The sequence below is a fragment of the Pelophylax lessonae genome (genome assembly GCF_965119305.1).
Source record: "Pelophylax lessonae genome assembly, chromosome: 12".
In the NCBI taxonomy this organism is placed as follows: Eukaryota; Metazoa; Chordata; class Amphibia; order Anura; family Ranidae; genus Pelophylax; species Pelophylax lessonae.
In genome coordinates this window covers 95,845,057-95,868,543 of record NC_138779.1, presented here as the reverse complement: position 1 = coordinate 95,868,543, position 23,487 = coordinate 95,845,057, and the positions used below count along the sequence as shown (strand labels likewise).

The window sequence follows — 23,487 nt, the reverse complement described above, 5'->3', positions numbered from 1 at the left end:
TCCATATCCAAAGGTATAAATTAAAAAAACACAAGTTTGTAAGTTCATTCATAAACAACAGCAAAAAGGGCTCTGAATAAAAGTCCATATGCAAAAGGAAATCCGGGTTTTCCAAAGGGTTTCCTTTGGATATGGACTTTTATTCAGAGCACTTATGTGATTCTATACACAAAGCCCTACCTTTTGCGCCTATAACCTAACTACAACCTTCTACCCATGAGCTCACTTTGAGGACCAACAGGATGACACCATCTTGAATGCATATCTTGATACCCACATCCCCCACAGTCTACATCCTCCACAACTATTAGTATGACATTGAAGTGCATCTCCATTGATGTAAAGGGACTAAACCATACCGCTAAGCACTTTTCATTCTGGAAAGAGGCATCAAGATCAAAAGCGGATATTGTATGCACACAAGAAACACACTTATCCAAAGCTGCAACACCCAAATGCTTCCACAGGGGCTACCCTCACATATTTCTGGCCAGCGCAGAAACGCGGAGTTCTGGTGGCCATTGGAAAAATCAGTCAACTTTCAGCTGAAAAACTCCTACCTAGATGAGGAAGGCCGCTAAATCATAGTCACAGAGGACTTAAAAAAGGTACCCTACACTTTAGTATCAGTTTATGCTCCGAACTCCCACGAACTACGATTTCTGCAGAGACTCTTCAAGCCTTTTGCTCAGGAAAAGTATGGGAGGTTATTGATTTGTGGGGCTTTTACCTTGACTGTTTGTTCACCAACTCCAAGGCGACCACACACGCTAAAAGATTTGTTTCATGCTGAAGACATGCATGTCTGGGAGGTAACAGCATGTTAAAGAGCGCGATTACACTTTCTTAATTGAAAAATAGGAAAATCACACTCACATGTGGCCCAAAAAGAAATGGATTCATGCTCCCATAAGGTGGGGGCTGCCATAGTCTAACCCGGAAGCTGACAAGACTAGAAAAAATGGCGAAGCTTTGTATTCTACAACCCTTGCTTCCTCACCTGGCTTCCCATTGTGTTCGCCATTTTTTCTAGTCTTGTCAGCTCCCGGGTTAGACTATGGCAGCCCCCACCTCATGGGAGCATGAATCCATTACTTTTTGGGCCACATGTGAGTGTGATTTTCCTATTTTGGTTTTCACATACAGATGCTGAAATTTCACACTTACTGGTTTAATCATCTATTAACATACTGTTTTACTTTTAGATACATTTTATCTCATATATACTCCTGATGAGTGAGCATATTAAAGACTCACAAAACGCATTGAGTTTCTACAGTATATGAGTTCCAGATATGATATTTATTTGTACCATTGATGTTACTATGTTTTATGCCCATTGCGCTGTATATTTATTTTTTATTCTAATATTGTTGTTACATTCCATGTACGACTGCATCAATAAAATCTGCCATTCTATTGCCATTATCCAGCTATGGTTACTTATTGTAAATACCTCATAAAGTCCCACCCAAAGTGCACCCCCTCTTTTTCTTGTATTGATTCGGGATGGAGGTGTTTACATTGGACAGTACGAGACCATTTTATCTATTCTCTTTGTATTGGTTCCTTTGTGTGAAATCCCTGATGCTCCTGCTAGTCCCTGTGCTTTCCTATTGAAAACTGGCTGCTAGCCACGAGAGCCCAGTATGGTCAGTTTTCTGGCTGTGCTGGGAACTTTGCAATCTCTCTTCCAATGATTAGACTTCTGCTAACCCCCACCCCAATGGCCAATCACTGAGAAGACCAGTGTGCTGCAGTTTCTCCTACCTAAGCTCTCCGAGCGTCCCTATAGTAGCTGAGAACAGAGTATGTGCTCCCTAAAAAGAGAACATTTTTTATAAGTACATACGTTTTTTGCCTTCTATTTAAATTTGAAACAGAATGGGTTGTTTTAGAAGGTTAGGGTTCACATCCTGATCTCTGCACTTGCTGCTTGCAAGGTTACTGAATATGGCAAATAATGTTAGAACTAATAAAAGGTCGCACAGAGAAAGGGACTGCTACAAATGTATATTCATAAATAGTATTAGTACACCTTTCACACAGAACCAACTTATATTATTGGTCCACTAATCAACAAAATAAAACAGATTTTCCTATTTTTATGTATATAAAAGACAATGGAAAAGTCTTAAAACTGAAGAAAATAGAAAAATTATTATAAGCACTCTGTTAGACCAAACCACCCGTTCAAATAAGGTCTGATGAAAGCAACACCTTTTCTAATTAAATTTCAGGACAGAGATTTAAGGGAAGCACTCTCTCACCATTGGTTGATTCGGTTTCCTCTTCTGAGCTGCAAGAGCCCTCTTCATCACCAACCGTTATAGTGCCCAATGTCTTCCTCTCCTTTGATTGGTCTTGTACAGAGATCTTTTCTTTGCTGCTCATACGACATACAGAACTCCTGAAAGGGCAATAAAAAAAAGCCTGATAGTAACAAAATCTCCATTTCCATTTTACAATCACATACTTTGCCTACGATGAGTAAACATTTATACCAGGCCACTGCATGAGCTCTAGGTATAAGACTATAAAGATCTTTAAATAATAGCACATTACTTACAGGGTAGATATAAAAGGGAGGAAATCCTGTCAAGAAGATACGAGTCACTGGCAAATGTGACTAAAATAAGGCTTCCAGGATCACATTTGTTCCACCAGATCTGACAATTTAACTTTTTGAAAAGGGTTAAAAAAGAATCTCTCCCACTCTCAAATTCAAACAGGGGCAAATATATTTGAACAATACCGAAGCCATGCTGAAAAGTATTGTGCAGCTATTATTACCATTAGCTTCTTTTTCCCAGTAGAATGTGACTTTTCATAACTTCTATAAAGTGAAGTCCAGGATGAGAGTGCAGAGTTTTTGAAATGGAGTGTTTTTCACTGCAGAGTACTTGGGGAAACTGTAGCAGGAAGTGGGCTTCATCCTACAGCATCTCCTGGTCACACATCAGGCAGTCTACAACCCCAAAAACATTGGTACTGTAAAATCTACATAAAGGACAGAATGCAATGATCCACAAATCTCAAACATTTCACAATAGTAAATAGAGGACATATCAAATGTTTAAACGGAAAAAAATATACAATAAAAAAATAAATAAAATAACAGGGTAATTTTTAAATTTATGGCAGCAACACAACTTTAAAAAGGTAAAACAAACAAAAAGCTGGCAACGTGGTATTAACATATAGCTGGAAGAACATTTCGAAACTAATTAGGTTTAATTAGATACATGGGCAGAGGTTCACCAAACTGTAAAGGTAGGTCAACAATTTCAGATTACTACTCAAAGTAAAATTGCAAAGATTTCAAATACATGATCTACAGAAATGCAGACAATTGCAGGGTCTGGACCCAGTCCCGGGGAACGTGCCCTAAATGTGGACGCTAGCATACTGAAGCCGGCCTCTGATGGGGAGAAGCCTACGAATAGGGCCCGGAGGGGCCTCGAGTTGGTAGCTCCAGGCGGCCATTCACGCAATGAAGCACTAATCCAGCAACCCCCATTCCATCCTTCTCTCAATATAGCCCAGAAACTAGATGTGGATTATCCAGCCCGTCGCCCAGCCTGGCAGTTGGAATGTACCTCTCCCGAGAGACAAAAACAAAAAATATGTACGAGAAAATGGCTAGGACCAGAGGTCCCAGCCGGGAGCCTTGGTCCTTACTCCTGACTAGACAGAAAAACTGATTACCTAGAGCAGAGAGGGGGGGGGGGGTTATATACCAGCTGAGGACAGCCCATGGGCGTAGCCAGGTGTTTTTTGTTCTGCCTAGTCCTACTTCTGGAGGAGGCAATATAACCCACTAGTTATGATTTATGGAGTGCTGTGTTAGTCAATGAACGAAAGAGAAATTAAAGTTGCACCCAAGCAGTTGTGTCTGCAGTTTTGTAGTTAGCCCCAGTACAAGTGTCCTCGTCTATTTTATCTCTCTCTCTCTCTCTAGTGCAGAGGGGGGAAAAAAAAGACACTGAAAAAAAAGGCTAAGAACTACCACCAGGATCACTTATGTCACCAGGTCTGCTGCCTTTCTTTCTATATGGAGTACAAATAAAAATTGAGTAAATCGAGACGTTTGACTAAAATTTAAAAAGAAAAAAGGGATAAAAATAAGAGCATAGAATGGTTTTCTTTATCATACCAATCTAAATGGTTTGACTACTAAAAAATAAATACTTATAGCATTGTGACAATGGAAACCATTATTCCTTGCAAAGTGCTTTCCGTCAAGTTGTTTTGCTTTCACCCTTCTGTCCAGACCAGCTCTATGGGGTTTTAGTCTGGAGACTGTTCTGGCCATAAATAATTTTAAGATTACAGTCTTGATTAAAAGGGTTTGTTCACCTTTACCAAAAAAACTGCCACTACAGGTAAAGGGTGCCTGTAGATGAAAAATTGAGCAGATTTGACCAATGCAGGAGAATGCCCTTGCTAGAGTTGTAGGCCATTTATGTAATCCTGTGTGAAAAACTCCCAGAGATGGCATCATCTCATCTCTTATAGTTAGGGTGCTGCCAAGACACGCCCAGCCGTTATTACTCACCTTCACCATCACAGGAGCGAACTCTCAAACCCCTGCACATGTATGGACCTAAATCTGTTCAGTTTCAGCATTAGTGAGCTCAGAGCTACTGAGACAGGGGAGAGAGTGTGCATGTGAGGAGGTATGAATCGGCACATTACAACCCTCAGCACCAAAATGTTATCTTATTTTCTCTGTTTAATTTAAAGAGACAGTTATATTGCTCATGAAGAGCAAAGTTATACTGCCGCTCCAAAGGGCACTCCCCAGATGCCAGCATACTCTTCTTGCTAGCGCTCCTCTGCTACTTGTTCTTCCATTCATAGTTACATAGTTAGTGAGGTTGAAAAAAAGACATCAGTCCATCCAGTTCAACCTATGATGCGCGCTTGTGTTTGCTGTTAACCGTACATTGTATACCCCTGTATGTTGTGGTCTCTAAAGTGCCAATCTAATAGTTTTTTGAAACTATCAATGCTTCCTGCTGATACGACTGCTTGTGGAAGAGAATTCCACATCCTTACCGCTCTTACAGTGAAGAACCCCTTACGCATTTTAAGGTTAAACCGCCTTTCCTCTAGTTTTAGTGAGTGGCTATGTGTCTTATTGTATTCCCTTACTCTGAATAGTTTGTTCCTTATGCTAGGGTCACCAGTACAGTATTTGTACATTGATATCATATCCCCCCTCAATCGTCTCTTCTCCAGAGAGAATAAGTTCAGTGCTTGTAGTCTTTCCTCATAGCTGATGTCCTCCATTCCCCTAATTATTTTTGTTGCCCTTCTCTGGACTCTCTCCAGTTCCAGCACATCCTTCCTGAGGACCGGTGCCCAGAACTGGACAGCATACTCCAGATGTGGCCGGACCAGAGTCTTGTAGAGTGGAAGAATAATCTATTTCTGGAGTGAATCCCCTTTTTTATACATCCCAGTATTCTGTTGGCTTTGCTTGCAGCGGCTTGGCATTGCATGCCACTGCCAAGCCTGTTGTCTACCAGTACCCCCAAGTCTTTTTCCATCCTAGACTCACCCATTCGAGCTAGCCAACAACACTCAGCACTTTCAGGTATGGAGGAGCATGTGACCTCCTCCTGTGTGGCAGGGCTTGGGTCTAGCAATCAAACAGAGAGAGCAACATCCCCACTCCCATGGTCAGTGCCAGCTGTTAGGGAGAAAGGAACAATGGAGTGCCGGTAAGCAGAGTATAGGGAGGTATTGGAGTAGGGTTATGTTCTGCATAAACTGTAATTTTACCCTGCATGGGCAAGGGGACGGTGGCTTTTTAAGGAATGAAGTGGCAATACTTCTCTGCCTCTAGCTTGCTGACCTAGAAGGCCATCTATGGACACTGATCTTCCTGTCAGATTGAGGACATACAATGCGATTAGAGGAGAAGCGTTTTAACCTCAGGCAACGAGGAGGGTTCTTTACTGTTAGGGCTACAAGATTGTGGAATTCTCTACCACAAGAGGTGGTTTCTGCGGGTAGTATGGTGGCTTTCAAAAGACTCTTAGACTTACATCTCAAGGATCAGGACATTAAGGGCAATGTTAGATGATTACAGCCACACACACCTACACAGGTTGAACTGGATGGACTATTGTCTTTATTCAACCTCACCTACTATGTAACTATGTAAATTGTTCCTTGTTACCATACCTGCATGCAACCTTCTCTATTGGCTGCTAGTATGGACCCTCAAAACCTTGCTGCTGTACAAGGGTTTGCAAAAGACATATCCAGTTTATATTCAAGTACTTATACAGGTATATTTCAAAACAAACAATGCTTTATCAATAAATCAATAGTTGCATTAAACCGTGTTTATCAAACATTTTTTCTTCCTAGGGCTTAGCTTCTATTTAGAGAATATCTAGTAAGCGCTGACCACAATAGCCTGAATAAAATAATTGGAAAATTCACCTTGTGTTGCATATTAGGGTCCCCTACAATAAACGGTTGACATTTTGCATACATTATACACTGCCATTCAAATGCTTTACTGTGGGATGGGGGTATTGAGGAGTGCCAGGGTCTTTCTGAAACATGCACTGTTTAAATAGCATCAAATACTGCCAACATGTTTCAGGGGGAAAGCCTTCCCTTCAGGGCTTGAGCAAGCCTGAATGTGCTGGCGGTGCATTTAGAGCAAAAAAAAAAAAAAAAAAAAAAAACACACCAAATGCCTTTAAAACCATTTGCTGACCGCCTAACGTACTTTTACTGCGGCAAGTCGGCTCCCCTACGCAAAATCACATACCTGTACGTCATTGACTGCAGGGACTCCAGGGGCAGGCATGCGCCGCCAGAGGCATGATCGCGTGCTGATTGGCTAGAGGGGGAGCTAATCGGCAGATCCGCCGGCCACCTGCGAGTGATCCTGAGATAAACAGAATGGCGGTCTGCCTATGTAAACAAGGCAGATCGCCATTCTGACAGGGGAGAAGATGGATATCTTGTTTCTGCCAAACAGGAACACCAATATCAGTCTTCCCCCAGTCAGAGCATTTCCCCCACACAATAAGAAAGCACTCCCGAAGAACACATTTAACCCTTTGATAGCCCCTGGTGTTAACCCCCTTCCCTGCCAGTGTCATTAGTACATTAACAGTGCATATTTTCAGCACTTATCACTGGTCCCCAAAAAAAAAAAAGTCAGTTAGGTGCCTGATTTGTGTCGCTGATCACCGCCATTACTAGTATAAAGCAAAAATCATATTGGGATTTTTTTTTTTTAACCAGAAACATGTAGCTGACTACATATTGGCCTAAAAAGATAAATAAATTAGATTTTTTTTACATTTTGTCGGATATTTTTTATAGCAGAAAGTAAAACAAAAAAATGGATTTCTGTAAAATCTTACCGTAAAATCCTTTTCTCTTAAGCTCATTGACAGACGCAGTCCTCTTGATTAATAACACATTGGGTTATACTGCCCTCTACAGGAGTAGGAAACTAAACAGAAGGAAAACGTTCTGGCCACACCTTAGGGGCAGTCCCAGAGGGTATATCCTCTCACTTCCTGCTACAGGATGTCAGTTATGTCACAAAGCAGTGTCAGAGAATTTAACCAAACCCCACTCAAAAGTAGAGGGGCGGGTACTGCGTCTGTCAATGAGCTTAAGAGAAAACGATTTTACGGTAAGATTTTACAAAAATCCATTTTTCTCTGTCGCTCATTGACAGACGCAGTCCTCTTGATTAATAACACATTGGGACGTCCCAAAGCAGTGCCACAAATGAGGGATGGGATAACAGAAATCAAAATCCAGAAGGCCCAACTGGAGCCAACCAGAAGCATCAAGGACTCATCGAGCAAAAGGATGAGACCTAAGTGAAAAACCTCACAAACCCTCGAGGTAGACCAACAGTCTCCTCACACAGCGGCCTGCAGGAACCTTGCGGCCAAAAAGAGGCATCCGACGATGCCATCACATCAACCTTATATAATTTTGTAAAGGTATGAACCGACGACCAAGTAGTCGTCTTGAAAACATGGACCACTGACGCCTGATGGCGGAAGGCCCAGGAAACACTAAGCGCCCGAATAGAGTGCGCCTTAACAGGGAACGGGGGATTTCGACCATTAATAGAATAAGCCAGTACCCCCGTCTGTCTGATCCATCTAGAGATGGTCGCGGCAGGCAACCCCTTTCTAGGGCTATCCGTGATCACAAAAGTGAATCCGTTTTATGAAACGAGTTCGTAGTAGTCAAGTGTACCCTGATTGTCCGAGCCCCATCCAAGGAGTGTAATGCAACCTCCCAAGGATGGCTAGGCTTAGGACACAGGGAAGGTAACACAATATTCTTATTCAGATGAAACTCTGAAACCACTTTAGGAAGGAAGGATGGATTCGGACGAAGAACCACCTTATCCCTATGAACCACCAGATATGGGGAACGACAAGATAATGCGGCCAATTCTGGCACCCTGCGTGCAGAAGTAATCCAAGAAGGCCACCTTCTGGGATAATGTAAGCAAGGGAATCTCCCTAATATCTTCAAAGGGAGGTTTCTGAAGAACCGACAACACTAAATTAAGATCCCAGGGCGGTAAGGGTGCGCGCACTGGCGGAGCCAGGTGTCGCACCCCCTGGATGGAATTCCGCACCAAGGAATGAGTAGCCAAAGGTTTCTGAAAGAAGATTGCTAACGCTGAAACCTGACCCTTGATAGTGCTAAAGGACAGCTTCTGCTCAACCCCCTGTTGCAGAAAGGCCAAAATTCGGGTCACCGAATAGGTACGTGGGGGAAATCCAAGCGATTCACACCACACAATAGAAGACCTCCATGCGATAATAGACTTTGCTGGAAGTCGCCTTCCTTGCTTTGATTAGAGTAGGAATAACTGAAGCTGACAAACTCTTGTCCTTCAGTACCTGAGTCTCAATGGCCAGGCCTTTAAAGCCCGCGATTGTAAAGCAAGATGGAAGATCAGTCCCCGAGACCGCAGATCCTCCCTGAGAGAAAGTCTCAAAGGAGCGTCCGCGACTAGCCTCACCAAGTCGGCGTACCAGGCTCGACGAGGCTAGTCCGGAATTACCAGGATAACTGGAATTCCCTTCACCTCTATCCTGCGAAGAAGTTCCCGCAGTAACTTGAGAGGATGGAAGGCATACCGTAGCTGATACTGCCCCCACGGGGTGATCAGCGCGTCTGCTGCATCCGCTAGAGGATCACGGGCGCGAGCTACAAACCTCTGCACTTTCCTGTTGCGCCGAGACGCCAACAGATCCACATCTGGGGTGCCCCAATGAAGGGACAGCTAGTGAAATACCTCTGGATGAAGAGGCCATACCCCTTGATCCAGAATCTGACGGCTGAGATAATCTGCCTGCCGATTTCCCACCCCCGGAGTGAATACTGCGGAGTGAGCCAGAGCAAACCGTTCCGTCCAACGAAAGATGCTGGTCCTTTCGATGGCCGCCAGGACACTCTAGGTGCCCCTTTGGTGAATGACATAAGCCACGATTGGATCCGAACCGGGCTGCCCTAGAGCTGCTCGGTCCAGTAAATCAGACAAAGTCTGATCGCTCTCAGTTCCGATACCCTTATTGGTAACCTGGATACTATCGGAAGGAATGACTTCCCCTGGCTGAGCATCGGAGACCGAAGCCACCAGACCAGAGACTCCCTGGTCCGCTCGCTCAACCGGATCCGATTGTCCAGAGAATCGAGATTCCGATTCCATTTGAGAAGAATCTCCTCTTGGAGAATTCGGGTATGAGACTGGGCGAACGGTACTGCCTCTGAGGCGGCCACCATCAGTCTCAGCCAGTTGACGGACAGCAACATCGGACTCGTTGACTGAACCTTCTGGAGTTTCTCCGCAAGGAAAAAACACTCTTGCCAAGGATCTCCCAGATAGTTCAGTCTCCTGGTGGGAACCAGGAATGATATTTGGGAAAAGCGAAGAAAACGCTGATGTCCTGCGAAGATGGGGATATAAAGATAGGCATCCTAAATGTCTATGGACGCCAGGAAATCCCCCTGATGCAGGGAGGCCACCACTGTTCGGATGGACTCCCTCTTTCCCAAGTCCAGAATTTGGACGCACCTTGCCCTGTTTCCTGGGCATTGTAAACAGGTTCGAATAGAACCCCTGAAAACGTTCTATCCAAGGAACGGGAACTACCGATCCCTGTGGCATACGAATGTTGGGAGGGAAGAATCGCACCGGTAGAAGTGATTGAATACTCGATCTTGTGCCTTTTGAACCCCTTTGTCCGGGATTCAGGAAAACCATGGATCTGGAAACCGGTGTAGACGTCCCCCCACCCCAGAGATGGGTGGGGGCGCATCAGGCTGTCTTAGCAAGAGAGTGCTCTTGCCCCCCAGTGAGATCCTTATAATCTCACCCAAACAGGCGATCCCCTTGAAAGGGGAGATTAGCCAACCCATCTTGAAACTAAACCAATAGCAACCACTGGCCTAAAGGTTGACCCTATCAGGGAAAAAATGAAGCGGGATTCCGCTTTTACTCTTCGATCCACCGGATCCCTAAAGGACGGAGCGTCCTCCAACGGGATAACAGTGGCTTTATCTGGAAATCGGTGAGTCCACCACTGGTGGTACCGTCCATCTTTTAAGGAGGGATTCCTCAAACGGATAGCGCCTAGCCATGCGTTTGGAAATAGCAGGGGTACGTTTCAGAGGACCCCATTTGGGGAAAGGAAAATCCTTCGCCATTTTGGTAGCCAACTAGTATCAAAAAAGGAATTTTAGTCTCAGCTACCTCTGCCGGTATAACCTCAAGACTTAAGGTTTCCCGGACAGGCACAACTAGTACATCCACCAACGCTTCTTCTTGTGCTATGGTGGAGGCAAAAACGTCCTCCTCACTGTCTGAGGAGACCGTACCTGAGACAGCAGCCCCAGAAGAGGGACCTGCAGCTGCAGTGACAAGCTCAGAATCCGTATCTGAAATATCAGATGAAATAGGGGTAGGCGGGGGTCGCTTTCTTGACCCACGTCCCTGACCGGCCACCTCCACCCGGGATACCAAAAGACTCCAAAACTGCTGATAATGCATCAATTACAAGTGGGGCACTGGAGGGTCCTGCGGCCACCTCGAGGGGATCAGGTGGGGATACATGTGTGGCAGGGTCCATGATTATACAAGACACTTGCCAGCGACAAAAAAATTGTAAAGTAAAAAAAAAAAAACTTTTTTTTTTTTTCGTAATCTCGCAGCGCAACAGCACCCCTCAGTGTTACCTGCTTTTTTGGACCCCACAGAGAGAGAGAGAGAGAGAGAGAGAGAGAGAGAGAGAGAGAGAGAGAGAGAGAGAGAGAGAGAGAGAGAGAGAGAGACCCCAAGGCTCACCACCTGATGCACAAAAGTTTTCTATCAACCTGTTTCAGCGCTGTCCTGTTACAGACAGGAAGTCTTTGGCCCTTTTTCCCTGGAAAAGGAGGCGGCTCCGCCCCTTGACGCCTTCCGGCACCTCCTATGTTTCTCCACGAGGTGGCTGGTCATCTCCAAAATGGCCGCCCCCATGCTGGAGACACGAGGCTACGCCAAGATGGCGGCCCCGCGCGACCTGCGAGAAAATGGCGGCGGCCTGCGAAAGAGCTATCGGCCTATGCGGCCTGCGGGAGGATGGCGGTAGTCCAGGCACAGGCATCGGCCTGTCCTGCAATCTTATCAGGTAGGATGCTCTTTGTATATGACCATCATCACAGTATTGCCACTGACCTTTAGTCATAGTCCCTTAATAGTGCCCACTATACAGTGACTTTAGATAGTCAGCTCCCAAACCAAGCCTCCTGCTCTTTTTTTTCACACAAACTCCTGTAGAGGGCAGTATAACCCAATGCGTTATCAATCAAGAGGACTGCGTCTGTCAATGAGCGACAGAGAAACATTTTTTTTCCCCAAAATTGCCAAAAAGAAAAGCTATATTTGTAGGGAAAAAAGGACATACATTTTATTTGAGTACAGCTTTGCACGATCCTGCAATTGTCAGTTAGAGCAGTGGTCCTCAACCCTGGCCTACAGGGCCCACTAACAGGCCAGATTTTAGGTATTACCTTGGGGAGATGCAGACTATAGTACTGCAATCACTGAGCAGCAAATGATATCACCTGGGATGTATTTCAGTTATCTTGAAAATCTGGCCTGTTAGTGGGCCCTGTAGGCCAGGGTTGAGGAACACTGAGTTAGAGTAATGCAGTGCCATTTAGCAAAAAAATGGCCTGGTCATGAAGGGGGTAAAACCTTCCAGGGCTGAAGTGGTTAAAAGTGTGTGCATGAGGCCTAAACTGCCCTCTAAAACAGAAAAGGTTTTAGAACCACCACAGTCTTTATTGCTTTTCTTTGTGCAGGATATTCACTGGATTCACGTTTTAAAATTCAATGCTTACAGGGGTTAAACAAAAAAATATATAAAACCAAAAAATGAAAAATTGGGATTTCAGTATTCTCCAAAGAGGAAGTAAATAGTTAAAGTCTAAACCATTTTGGATACCGTGAGGAAGGGTTTTTACATCAGTCAGGTTTTCATTTACTCTCTGTTGCAATGTCAACTGTTTGGAATGGGTTTCCTCACATTCTGGAAACATTTTCACTTCCACTTGTACGACGAGGAAGTGAAGGAAATGTTACTAATGGGACCTGAACATCACAAAAATCAGTCTACCCTACCAAAAACTAAAAAAAAAAAAAAAATACAAAAACATTTTAAACAGTATACACAAGTCCAAGATTTACAATCATTATATAAGGCTAAATATGGGACTTCTAAAGGTGTTCCAACAAGAAAACCCTTTACAGACCAATATTCATACAATAAAATCCTGTTTTATCATACGCATCTGTATGCAAATGAACTTTGGAAGAATTTTAAGATAATTCTGTCTTAACTATATAGCAATACTCTGCAAGAGAAAAGCCAGATAGGAATGGATATTTGTAATGCTATGGTATCAATGTCAAAAGGGATATGCACTGAATATTTACATTAGGAAAACGTTCATAAAAAGGCTGATCTATCAAAATTGTATCATTGAAACCGACCACCTACATTCCATACAGTTCAGTAACTGCAGAATTTATCACATCTTGGCCCTTACAGCTCACCTCCTATGTTTGCTTGTATTTACTAGAGGTTGTTCGCTGCTAGTGTCAATAATTGCTCGCTTCAAACTGGCTTCTTTTTCACTTCGTAACTGAAAAAATGAAAACCACATTTTGTAAATAGGGTAGCTCAACACAATTAAATTAACATAATATGAAACAAATATTGGGAAAAATCTATGAACAACTGGACACCTACTTAGTAGAACTTTTAAAAAAATATGAACAAAGAAGGTGGCAGCCTTAAAAGGTTGGGCAAGAGGCTTAACATGTTGGTCTTTGTATTTGAAAGCTGAAAAGAAGTGTTAATGAACTAGGAACGTGCTCACTAGCACTACCGCAGGTCACTGGGAACTAAAGTCTGTCTGACGCAGTGGCAGATGTGACTTGTAGTTTGCCCCGCACAACCACACACAGTTTTTAAATTGTTATAGCAGCTTTGGGGAGAAGATACCCTGCCCGCTGTCACAGGGGAGGCATCGGGGAGTGTGATCAACTACTCATTAGTAACATGTTACAATCTAACTGGGTGTACCATGTTACTAAAGGGGAACTATCCTTTAAGCCAAAAAACCAAAATTTTGAAACTTATGCCTCGTACACACGCAACGATTATCGGCCGACCAATTGGCCATCTTTTGTCCAGTGTTGTTGTGTTGGTTGGAATGTGCTCTAGACTGCACACAAATTTTCTAGGCCAACAAAAACCAACTTCAGAAGTGATGTCATGTGCTGGTTTACTTTCCGTGTGTTTTTTCTTCTCTGAGCATGCCCAGTCTTGCTCATCTGAATTTTGTCTGCCGAAATCTGTACTGACTTGCGGAAAATCGGCTGTTCTGTTGACGGCCAACAAAAATTTTATAGCATGCACACCAGATTTTGTTCGGCCGAAAAGTCGCAGTCAGTTGTCGGGAAGCATCATACTAACAAGCCAACAATCGGCCGATCGGACGTTGGTCGAAAATTCACGGCCAACAATCGTTGCGTGTGTACGAGGCATTAGCAATTCTTAGATAAGGTGGCTGCATAACTATTCCTTTTTTTTCCCCCCAGAAATGTTTCCTTTATCGTCACCTGTTGGTCTGGCCATGCTCAGAATGGGAGGAGTCAAGCTAGGCTGTCTTAAAGCTTTGCTCTTCAGTGTCCAATATTAATTTACGGATAGTTAACGAATAAGAAGTAGTGTTTTTTAAAAATGTCTTGAGCCGTTTTGGCATGCTATGGTACATATACCTAGGTTTATAAAAGTGGTTCTAAAGGCTCAAGTGTTTTTTTTAGCTTAATGCATTCTACGCATTAAGGTTAAAGAAAAAAAAACCTGGGTGCAGCTGTCCCCCCAGCCCCTCTTATACTTATCTGAGCCCCACCTGGATCCAGTGCTGTGCATGACAGCATCCGCTCTCCCGGGTCTCTCTTCTCATTGGCTCACACAGCAGCGGAAGCCATTTGCTGATGTCAATCACAGTCAGTGAGGCAATAAGGGGAGAGAGCGGGGGGGGGGGGGGTTGGGAGCCGTGCCTTGTGAATGAATGGACACAAAGTGCAACACGGGAGTGAGCCCGCTTTAGTAAGAGGCTTTCTACTAGGGGCACTTAGCAGGGAAGTGGAGCTAGGACTGCCAGGGGACTCCAAAAAAAAAAAAAAAAAAAGAAGGAGGATTGGGGCTGTTCTGTGCAAAACGACTGCTGCGAGCAATTCTTTCCCATCGAATAACTTTATAAGCACGCAAAATGACACAAAAAAGGGAGTTAAACCACACTGATTTAAAAATGCACTTAAAAGCGTTTTTTTTCTTTGTGAAATGTAAAAATGTAAATAGACCAAGCAATTTTTGCTGGAAGCGTTTTTTTGCTTTTGAATCTGTGTTAAAAGTTTGTGGTCAGTTCACAAGCAAACTCTGATTTGGGTTCTAAAAATGATGTCCCCGTTTACACCGGTGCGACCTGCCATGCGATTTGACAGTTCCAAATTGCATGACAAGTCGCAGCTACAAAAAGTGTAGCTGTTGACAAAAAAAAAAAAAAACCCAGCTGAACTTCCCTGTTTGGGTGGAGTTCCGCTTTAAAGACAACACAAGATCACAATGAACAGAACAAAATTACCAATAAAACAAATTAAAACTACACTACGAATAAAACCATCCGTACAATTTAAATACAACATAGAATAAATAGCACAGATTAAAACAGAAAATCAAACTACCAAATGCAAATAAACCACTTTCTCTAACATTACCCCAAATAGGAAGGAATAAAGATAATGCCAACATACTATACATAAGAGAATATAAAATCACACTGATGTGTGAACTAGGGCTAAGTGAGTATGGGGAGATAAAAAGGAAAATCGTCTGGAATTACTTACATCTTCCTGCTTCTTCTGTAGCTCCTCTAAAAGACCAACAATCTCTTCATCAGCCACATCACAAGGCCTCTGACCCTGAAAGCATAGTATCTGTATGAACAATGCAAATGTTGCTGAAAATACACAGCATACAAAAACCAAACTATATTATTTACGAAGAGCAAGTAAAATAAGACGACCAGAAGGGGACTGTAATGGCCCATTCAGCTCCAATGAATTTTTTTTTTTTATTTTTTTTTACGGATGATCACAAGATAGCACAAATCCATCCATGCTGCCACGGAATACAAAAATCTGTATTTTTTTTGCTAGAAAATTACTTTGAACCCCCAAAACATCATACCATTTTTTTTAGCAGTGACCCTAGGGAATAAAATATATATTTTGGAATTTTTTATGCAGCGATGTTACAAACACAATTTTTTTTTAAGGAAAAAATACACTTTACCGAAGTTTAAAAGAATTATACCCCAATATGCTGAGTAAATAAATAGATACCCAATATGTCACGCTTTAACCGGTTGCCGACTGCGCACAGTATATTTACTGCGGCAGTCAGCCCCGGCCAGGCAGAGTGACGTAGGTCTACGTCGCTCGCCTGTCACTGGGATTAGAGCCAATAGCGGGCGAGCGCGCGCCCGCCTCGGCTCGTTCAGGGAGGAGTGCGGGCGTGTGACCGGGGGACCCGATGTCCGCTGGTCACTCGCCGATCGTCGGTACAGTGGGAGAAAGGCAGAGCGGCTTATGTAAACAAGCCGCCTGTCATTCTCCCCTGTGTAAAAATGGATATCAGTCGGTTCTACTATGTAGAACCGTTGATCTTTGTTTTTACACCAATAGCCATGTCCCACTACAGTTAGAATCACGCCCCTAGGACACACTTAACCCCTCCCTGTCCAATACAGTTAACCCCTTCCCTGCCAGTGTCATTTTTGCAGTAACAGTGCATATATATATTATATAGCACTGATTACTGCAGTAATGTCACTGGTACCCCCAAAAGTGTCAAAAATGTCAGTCAAGGGTCCGATCTGTCCGCCGCATTACCGCAAAAAAAAAAAAAAAAAAAAAAAAAAAAAAAAAAAAAATCGCAGATCGCCACCATTACTCGTTAAAAAAAAAAAAAAAAAAACACCAAAAATGACAAAAATATTTCCCTTTGTTAGTAAAACGCGATAACTTTTGCGCAAACCAATCAAAATACGCTTTTTGCGATTTATTTTACCAAACATATGTAGCATAAAACAATTTGGCCGAAAATGTTAAAAAATTTTGATTTTTACATTTTTTTGGGGGGGAATTTCATATAAAAAAAAAAGTGAAAAATATTTTTGCAAAAATTACGCTCTTTTTTTGTTTATAGCACATGATCAAAAAATCGCACAGGTGATCAAATACCACCAAAAGAAAGCTCTGTTTGTGGGAAAAAAAGGACGTGAAACTCGTTTAGGTACATCGTCGCACCACTGCGCAATTGTCCGTTAAAGTCACGCAGTGAAAAAAACAAAAAAAAAAAAACGCAAAAAACCCCCTGGTCAGGAAGGGGGTAAAATCTTCCGGGGCTTAAGTGGTTAAATTGCGCACACTCGTAGAATGGCAATAAAAGGTACTTAAAAATATCCATGGATGACGCTTTAAAAATGTTATTTTTTTTTTACAGGTTACTTAGAGTTAGAGGAGATCTAGTGCTAGAACTATTGCCTTCGCTTTTTTGCGGTGATACCATAGGTGATACCATATGTGTGGTGCGAATACAGTTTACATATGTGTTAGCGAGTTACGAGTGGGGGCACTTTACATTTTTTTTTTTCCCCTTATTTTACATTTTATTATTTTATATCACGTCAATTCCTGTAAATATTCCTTGTAATAGAAAAAAAGGAGGACATTTACCATTATCAGTGAACGCTAAAGTCCCCAGAAAAGTAAGAGGGGAAATCTTCCAATGAGGAGAGGTTATGGTGACCTAGGGGTTCCCAAGGAATTCCCCTAATTTGCAAGGATTTTCTCTCCATTCCTGTTTGACTATGGACAGGAAGCAAAGGTAAAATCAACCCAATGGGACACGGATAGTAATAAAAAGAAAAAAAATCAGAGAGGGGTTATAACCCTCCCTTACTCTATCCAGATGAAGAGTTTTGCTTTAAAGATTTTGGGATCAATGCAACTGCCATTTTTAAAAAGATTTCAGTAAGGACAAGCTAGATCTATTTTCTCTGTGCGGATTCTTTTAAGGAGCTACTGATCAAAATATAGTTACTGTAATCTCCAAAGACTTATCCCTACTAATTTAAAAAGATCTAAAAACATGTCTCAGTAATAGGATGCCTGATGGAGTTCAGAAGCTGAAAACTAAAATGTATTTCTCTTCTGCCTTACCACGTTATTGAGCGCGTTCATGTCACAGAAGTGTTCAACAAGCAGTCGACAAGCCTCTTCCACCCCCCAGTGAGCAGCAGCATGGAGAGGAGTCCAGCCATCTTTATCTTTTACGTTGGGGTCAAAATTGGCCTGAAGCAGAAGCCTGGTCAGAAAGTATAGACAAATTAAATGGGCAAACTCAAAACATATCAAGTATCAGCAATGTACACAACAACAAGAATACCTCATAACTTCTATATAGCCTTTGGCTGCAGCCACATGAAGAGCACTAGCTCCAGTCTTTGGATGCCGGATATCTTCTATCTTGCCTGCGTTTAACCACTGACGGGCATCCTGCAGCATCACTTCCTCCTCTTCCCTCTTGGCTGCTTCTAGGTCTATGCCTGCAATAGAAAGATCTCTCAGTACATCAACCAAAACATTAATAGAAAACAGCTGCATTGAAAAATTATACTGGAAGCAGAAACTTCAAATCTTTTAAAAACCAAGAAAAGGTTTAACTAATGCATGAACATTTTGTTATGCTCTTTCCCATCCAGTGGTCTTTCACCTCTAGATTTGCTCATCGATGAGCAAGCAGAAGCCAACACTTTCAGAGGCAGAAGGCATACACTGTTCCACTGTCAACAATTAAGACCTTAGCCGCTGAAACATTACTTGCATCTTCTATTTCTCCCCAGAAATTATATTCAGAGGTGAAAAAAAATATATTTATATAGGATTCCTTTCATCATTAGCACGGTCTATAATTAGAGAAAAAACCCTGAAGCCCAGATCCCCTGACACCATGCCAGCATTAACTGGAACACTACATACTAAACATCCTTGTTTTTAGCGCATTTGATTCCACCAGCAAAGCTTCAAGCTGCCTTGCAGTAACTAGTACACATACTTTAAGAGCAAAAGTTCTCTGAAAGCGTCTGAAATTAAAGAAAAAATGAGAACCCAACAAAGTGCACAAGTTAAAGGAAATTTTTGCCTTTAAAGTGTAACTTAATTTTTTTTATTATTTTACTTAGTTTTGGATACAGTGCAAGGTAAGATACACGGGTTCTAGTGACCACAAATACATCAGCTAGCTATGAACCCTGCTAATTGAAGTCATGATCTAGTAAAACTGCTGGCCCAACTCTTCTTCTTACTTCCTGAAGAGGTCCTTCACCGGGTGTCCGTGTCACTGCCTGTGAGACATGGATACTTCTGATTGGATGGTCGCCAGTGGGATGTCTCGGAAAGAAAAAGAGAACATCATAGGGAAAAGGCAAGGGAATGGTGTTCTCAGGGAGCTATTGCAGCTCTAGATCAGCAGTCCCCCATTCTGGAACCAGAAGCAGTGAGGGACCTGGATAGAGGACTTGGGTAAGTAGATCTACTTAAAACAGGTGAGGGGAGACCATTAAGATGGGTTAAATGGGAAGAGCAGGGATATTATAAAAAAAAAAAAAAACACGTCCGTTACACTTACCAGTAACGGTGTTTCTACGAACCTTCCAGGATGGCAACACATGAGAGATGAGAGGCTCCACCCTACAGGAAACAATCAGTTCACAGCTGTTAAAAGGCCCCACCTTTCCCCTTGTCCCTCAGTTGTAAAAAAAAAAGTAATTCTCTAACCGATTCACAAGGGATAAATAATCACTTAGGTACTTACCACCTATTGTTCACATTCTTTCCTCACCCTTTTAAAAGGACGGGAAGTAGGCCTGCTGTCCTAGAAGGTTCATAGAAACACTGTTACCGGTAAGTCTAACGGACAGTTTTCTCCTCTCGCCTTCCAGGACAGCAACACGAGAGGATAATAAAGTAACCATAGGCCTACCTTAGGGTGGGACAGCTGCCTGCAAGATCTTCCTGCCAAATGCCAGGCTCGCAGCATGTTTTACCTCCACTCTATTAGGAGTGATGCAGATATCTTGGATCAAGGGGCTGAATAGCAGGTTTGTCCCTCCGAAGTCTCTGCTTCGGATGCAGGACCTATCTGGAGTGGAACTTAAAGATGAAATCAGACAAACCTGTGAAATCAGTAGGTTAGCAAGACTGACTGTCTAAATCTAGCAATCGTACTCTATCCTGTCTGTACCACTACTTAGGGCCACTGTTAGGACTAATCCAAGACCTGTTCTGTGAAACAGACACTACTTTGATTAATAAAGCGGATGTGGCCTAAAGACTACTCTGTTCAGGAGCATGATTTAACAGGAGGCTTCCTGACAAACACCCTTTACAGGTCTTCTTTAAATAACTATTTATCTTTCATAGTGATGGGTAAAAGGAAGCCCGCTTAAGGGAAATTGATTAAGATAGAGCTATTACCTGGGCTCAGAAGCTGGACTGGCATGTACCCAAAACCTATAACATCCCTCACATCTGGCATGTCAGTTGTGAAAAACGCTCTATATACCAGAAAAACGCCATTATACACCTGCCCGCAAATGCAATAAAATTAAGCAGAAAGGAGTTTGTTAAAAATAATGCTTTTAACCATATCTTAGTGATCAGGTGTCCTACCTGATGCCTGGAACCCTAATCCACTCCCTATAGACCTGTCCGCAAATATAATATAATTAAGTGGAAAGGAGCTAGGTAAAACACTGCTTTTAACCATATCGAAGAGATCAGGTGTCCTACCTGATGTCTTGAACCGTAATCCACTTCAATATAATTGGGTGCCTTTTGGTACTGATGAGGGGTACATTAAGGAGATCCCTACTTCAGAGTAAGTCCCTAGCAGAAGCAGCACTCTCACACTGGTTTACTGCAACCAGTTATGCCAAGATTGATATGAGGGACACATATAGAATTGCAAACATACTGAAATGGGTGTACGGGTCAGATAAGTTCTGATACTGCATCTTTAGACCACAATACCTCTATGAACAAAGTTCTTAAACGGAAGAGGAGGATATTTTATAACCTTCTAGTGTCCTACAACCTTACTAGGTTTTAAGCAGAGGAAATGCCTCTGGTATGCCCGAATGGGAGGCACTGCGTATTCTGACATCTGACGTTTCTGCAGCCAGAACTCCTGACCCTTCCATGTCCCTGGGAATATAAGGTCTGCAATAAAAGTGATACATGTATAACTAATATAACAAATATAGAAGATCCAGGATTGTGTGTTACTGATGCACAGCACATCAGCATAGACAACAATGTTGTGTATTTCTGAAGTGTAGCTAGATAGACCAAACCAGAAAAGACACAAACTTCAATGTTGCACATTTTAAAAGTGCAATAAGCTTGGGCTATATAATATAAATAGGAAGACACAAATCGTCTTCACTGTTGAGTATTCAGATGTGCAGCCAAATGTAAAGACAGAAAGACAAAAAACATCCATGTTGTGCATTTCTGAAGTGTAGCAAGATCAGCAATAAAACCAATATAAAAAAGACAGAAGGGACACGAACTCCCTTGCTGTGCATTGCTGATGCCTGACAAGGTACCATCATATAACAAAAAATGAAACAGAAAAGATACAATTCCAAAGTTTGTGCATTTCTGATAAGCAACAAGGTATATAGTTATATGTCAAAGAAACTAGACTTCCATGTTGTGCATTTCTGATTGTCAACAAGGTACAGTCATAACAGAAAGACACTAACAACGTCAATGTTGTGCGTTTCTAATTAGCAACAAGGTATAGTCATATAGAAACCACCTGGCTGCTATGAGGGATACTGCTGCTAAGCTCCCAAAGGGAAAGGGAAGTACTCACCACTGTTTCTCCCCCCCCCCCCCCCTTTACCACAGCCACAGGCCTTGCTTTTCCATCCTCATGATCACATGATGGCAAAAATCCCCCGTTCGCAAGTTGCTGTCCCGACTGGGGAGCTGCAAAGTTAGGTTGTGTGCTTCACATTGCAGCAGCAGCAAACACACATCTTCTGGTATTCCACCTTATTTGAAAAAGGGGGTGGGAGAGACTAGCAGATAGCCTTTCTCCTCTTCTGCTGTCCTAAGGCATTCTGCCATTTTCTGGACTCACCTCAGAAAAGGCACTTACCTGGCCCCTGATTTGCTTTGCCTGCAGCCAATTGTGCCGTCTTTCCCTACTCCTTCATGAGGTGGGTCCAGACGGGGGTTCACACTCTTAGCAGCCTTCTGGCTCTTAGTAGCTGAAGAGCCTTTTCCTTTCACGCCGCTATGCGGGTACGGAGTCTCCTCTGCGCCTTACACCCACTCCTGGGTTGCACTGTGCATGCTCAGCATCTTTCTTGTTCAGACGGGAAGTTCTGGTTTCAGAACACGGCTTGGACTGTACTGGGTCCTTCCTCATCGCTGCTGCTGTTATGCAGCTGGCCTTTTACAGCATGGCACTCACTGTTTGCAGGGGAGGACTGAGGAGACCCGAGCTGCTGAGTGGGACAACAAGCGCAGGGACCACCACGCTGTGTCCGACTTGCCTGTGCCACAAGAAACGATCTGTGAGAAGCCCAAAGGCGTGCAGGTAGAGTGCGACCCTCACTGGCGTTCCTGAACCTGCCTCAAAGGAGTACTATCCGACTCTCTAGGTCTTCTGGTCAGAGACAAAAACAAATGTTTTGCTGTAGGAGAAACAATCCATACTGGAGGGATAAGGGGAAGGGTGGGGCCTTTTAACAGCTGTGAACTGATTGTGTTTTCGGTAGGGTGGAGCCTCTCATCCCTCATGTGTTGCCGTCCTGGAAGGTGAGAGGAGAAAAGTTGATTTTTACACTTACTGTAAAATCTATTTTGAGATTACATCACAGGATACAAACGAGACCTAAATCATGAATACCTGGGTAATGCGCCACCAATAGCTGATCACAAAGTCCTTATATATAACCCCTACTACTCAGGAAGAACTTCAGTTTAGAAGCAAGCAATGAACCCTCAAAGAGGGGAGGAACCCATGTGTCCCATTATGTACTTCAAGAAATGGATTTTACAGTCAAGTACAAAAATCAAATTTTCTTTTTCGCACATCATGGGAGACAGAGTAGGCTTTAAATCACAACTACCTGGGATATCCCAAAGCAATGCACGAGGGGGAAGAAGAAAGCAACCACTGACCTGCCCGGTAAAAACTACACAGCATCCTACAATACACTGCGACTAAGACAGAGCCCTCAGCAGCATATTGACCCATCTAATGCAAACTCTTAAAGCGGAGTTCCACCTAAAAATGCACTTTTCCCCTTCTTCTTGCTCTAAATTACCTGAAAAAGAAATGGATAATTATTTTTTTTTTAATTCACTTACTTTGTTTTTAAAGAAAATATACTTACCTTACTTCCTCCCTCTGCGGACATGGCCGCTGCCGTCACTTCCTCCTCGCATTGACTCCTGGGAGTCAATGCGCCTACACCGGCCCCACTCGTCAGTTCCGGTGCAGGCACATCATTCCCTGCTAAACAGCTTCTGGGCATGCCCAGAAGCTGTGCAGGGATGACGCGTCTGTCCCCGAACTGAGGAACGGGGCCGGTGCAGCGCATTCTGGGACCGAAGAGGACACCCTGGCTTCAGCTGCCCACACTTGAGATGGCAGCGCTGGACAATACATTTTCAAGGTAAGTATTTCTTCTAAAAGAAAAGTGCAACCTGGGACAGTTCAGAGGCTATCCATTCTGAAATGCACTAGCCCTGACTGTCCCGGGGGT

General features: G+C 43.1%; 1 protein-coding gene across 3 annotated transcripts in view; it reads right to left on the bottom strand.

The window, feature by feature from the left end:
• Positions 1 to 23,487, bottom strand: part of PPP1R12C (protein phosphatase 1 regulatory subunit 12C) — a 202,415-nt gene that overhangs the window by 104,665 nt on the left and 74,263 nt on the right. For all 3 annotated transcript variants that reach the window (XM_082273822.1, XM_082273823.1, XM_082273824.1), the window contains exons 4-8: positions 18,087 to 18,246; positions 17,861 to 18,005; positions 15,482 to 15,556; positions 13,121 to 13,209; positions 2,271 to 2,410 (exon numbers count right to left, since the gene is read on the bottom strand). In XM_082273822.1, the coding sequence (XP_082129948.1) occupies positions 2,271 to 2,410; positions 13,121 to 13,209; positions 15,482 to 15,556; positions 17,861 to 18,005; positions 18,087 to 18,246 (609 nt within the window). The remainder of the gene's footprint in view (positions 1 to 2,270; positions 2,411 to 13,120; positions 13,210 to 15,481; positions 15,557 to 17,860; positions 18,006 to 18,086; positions 18,247 to 23,487) is intronic.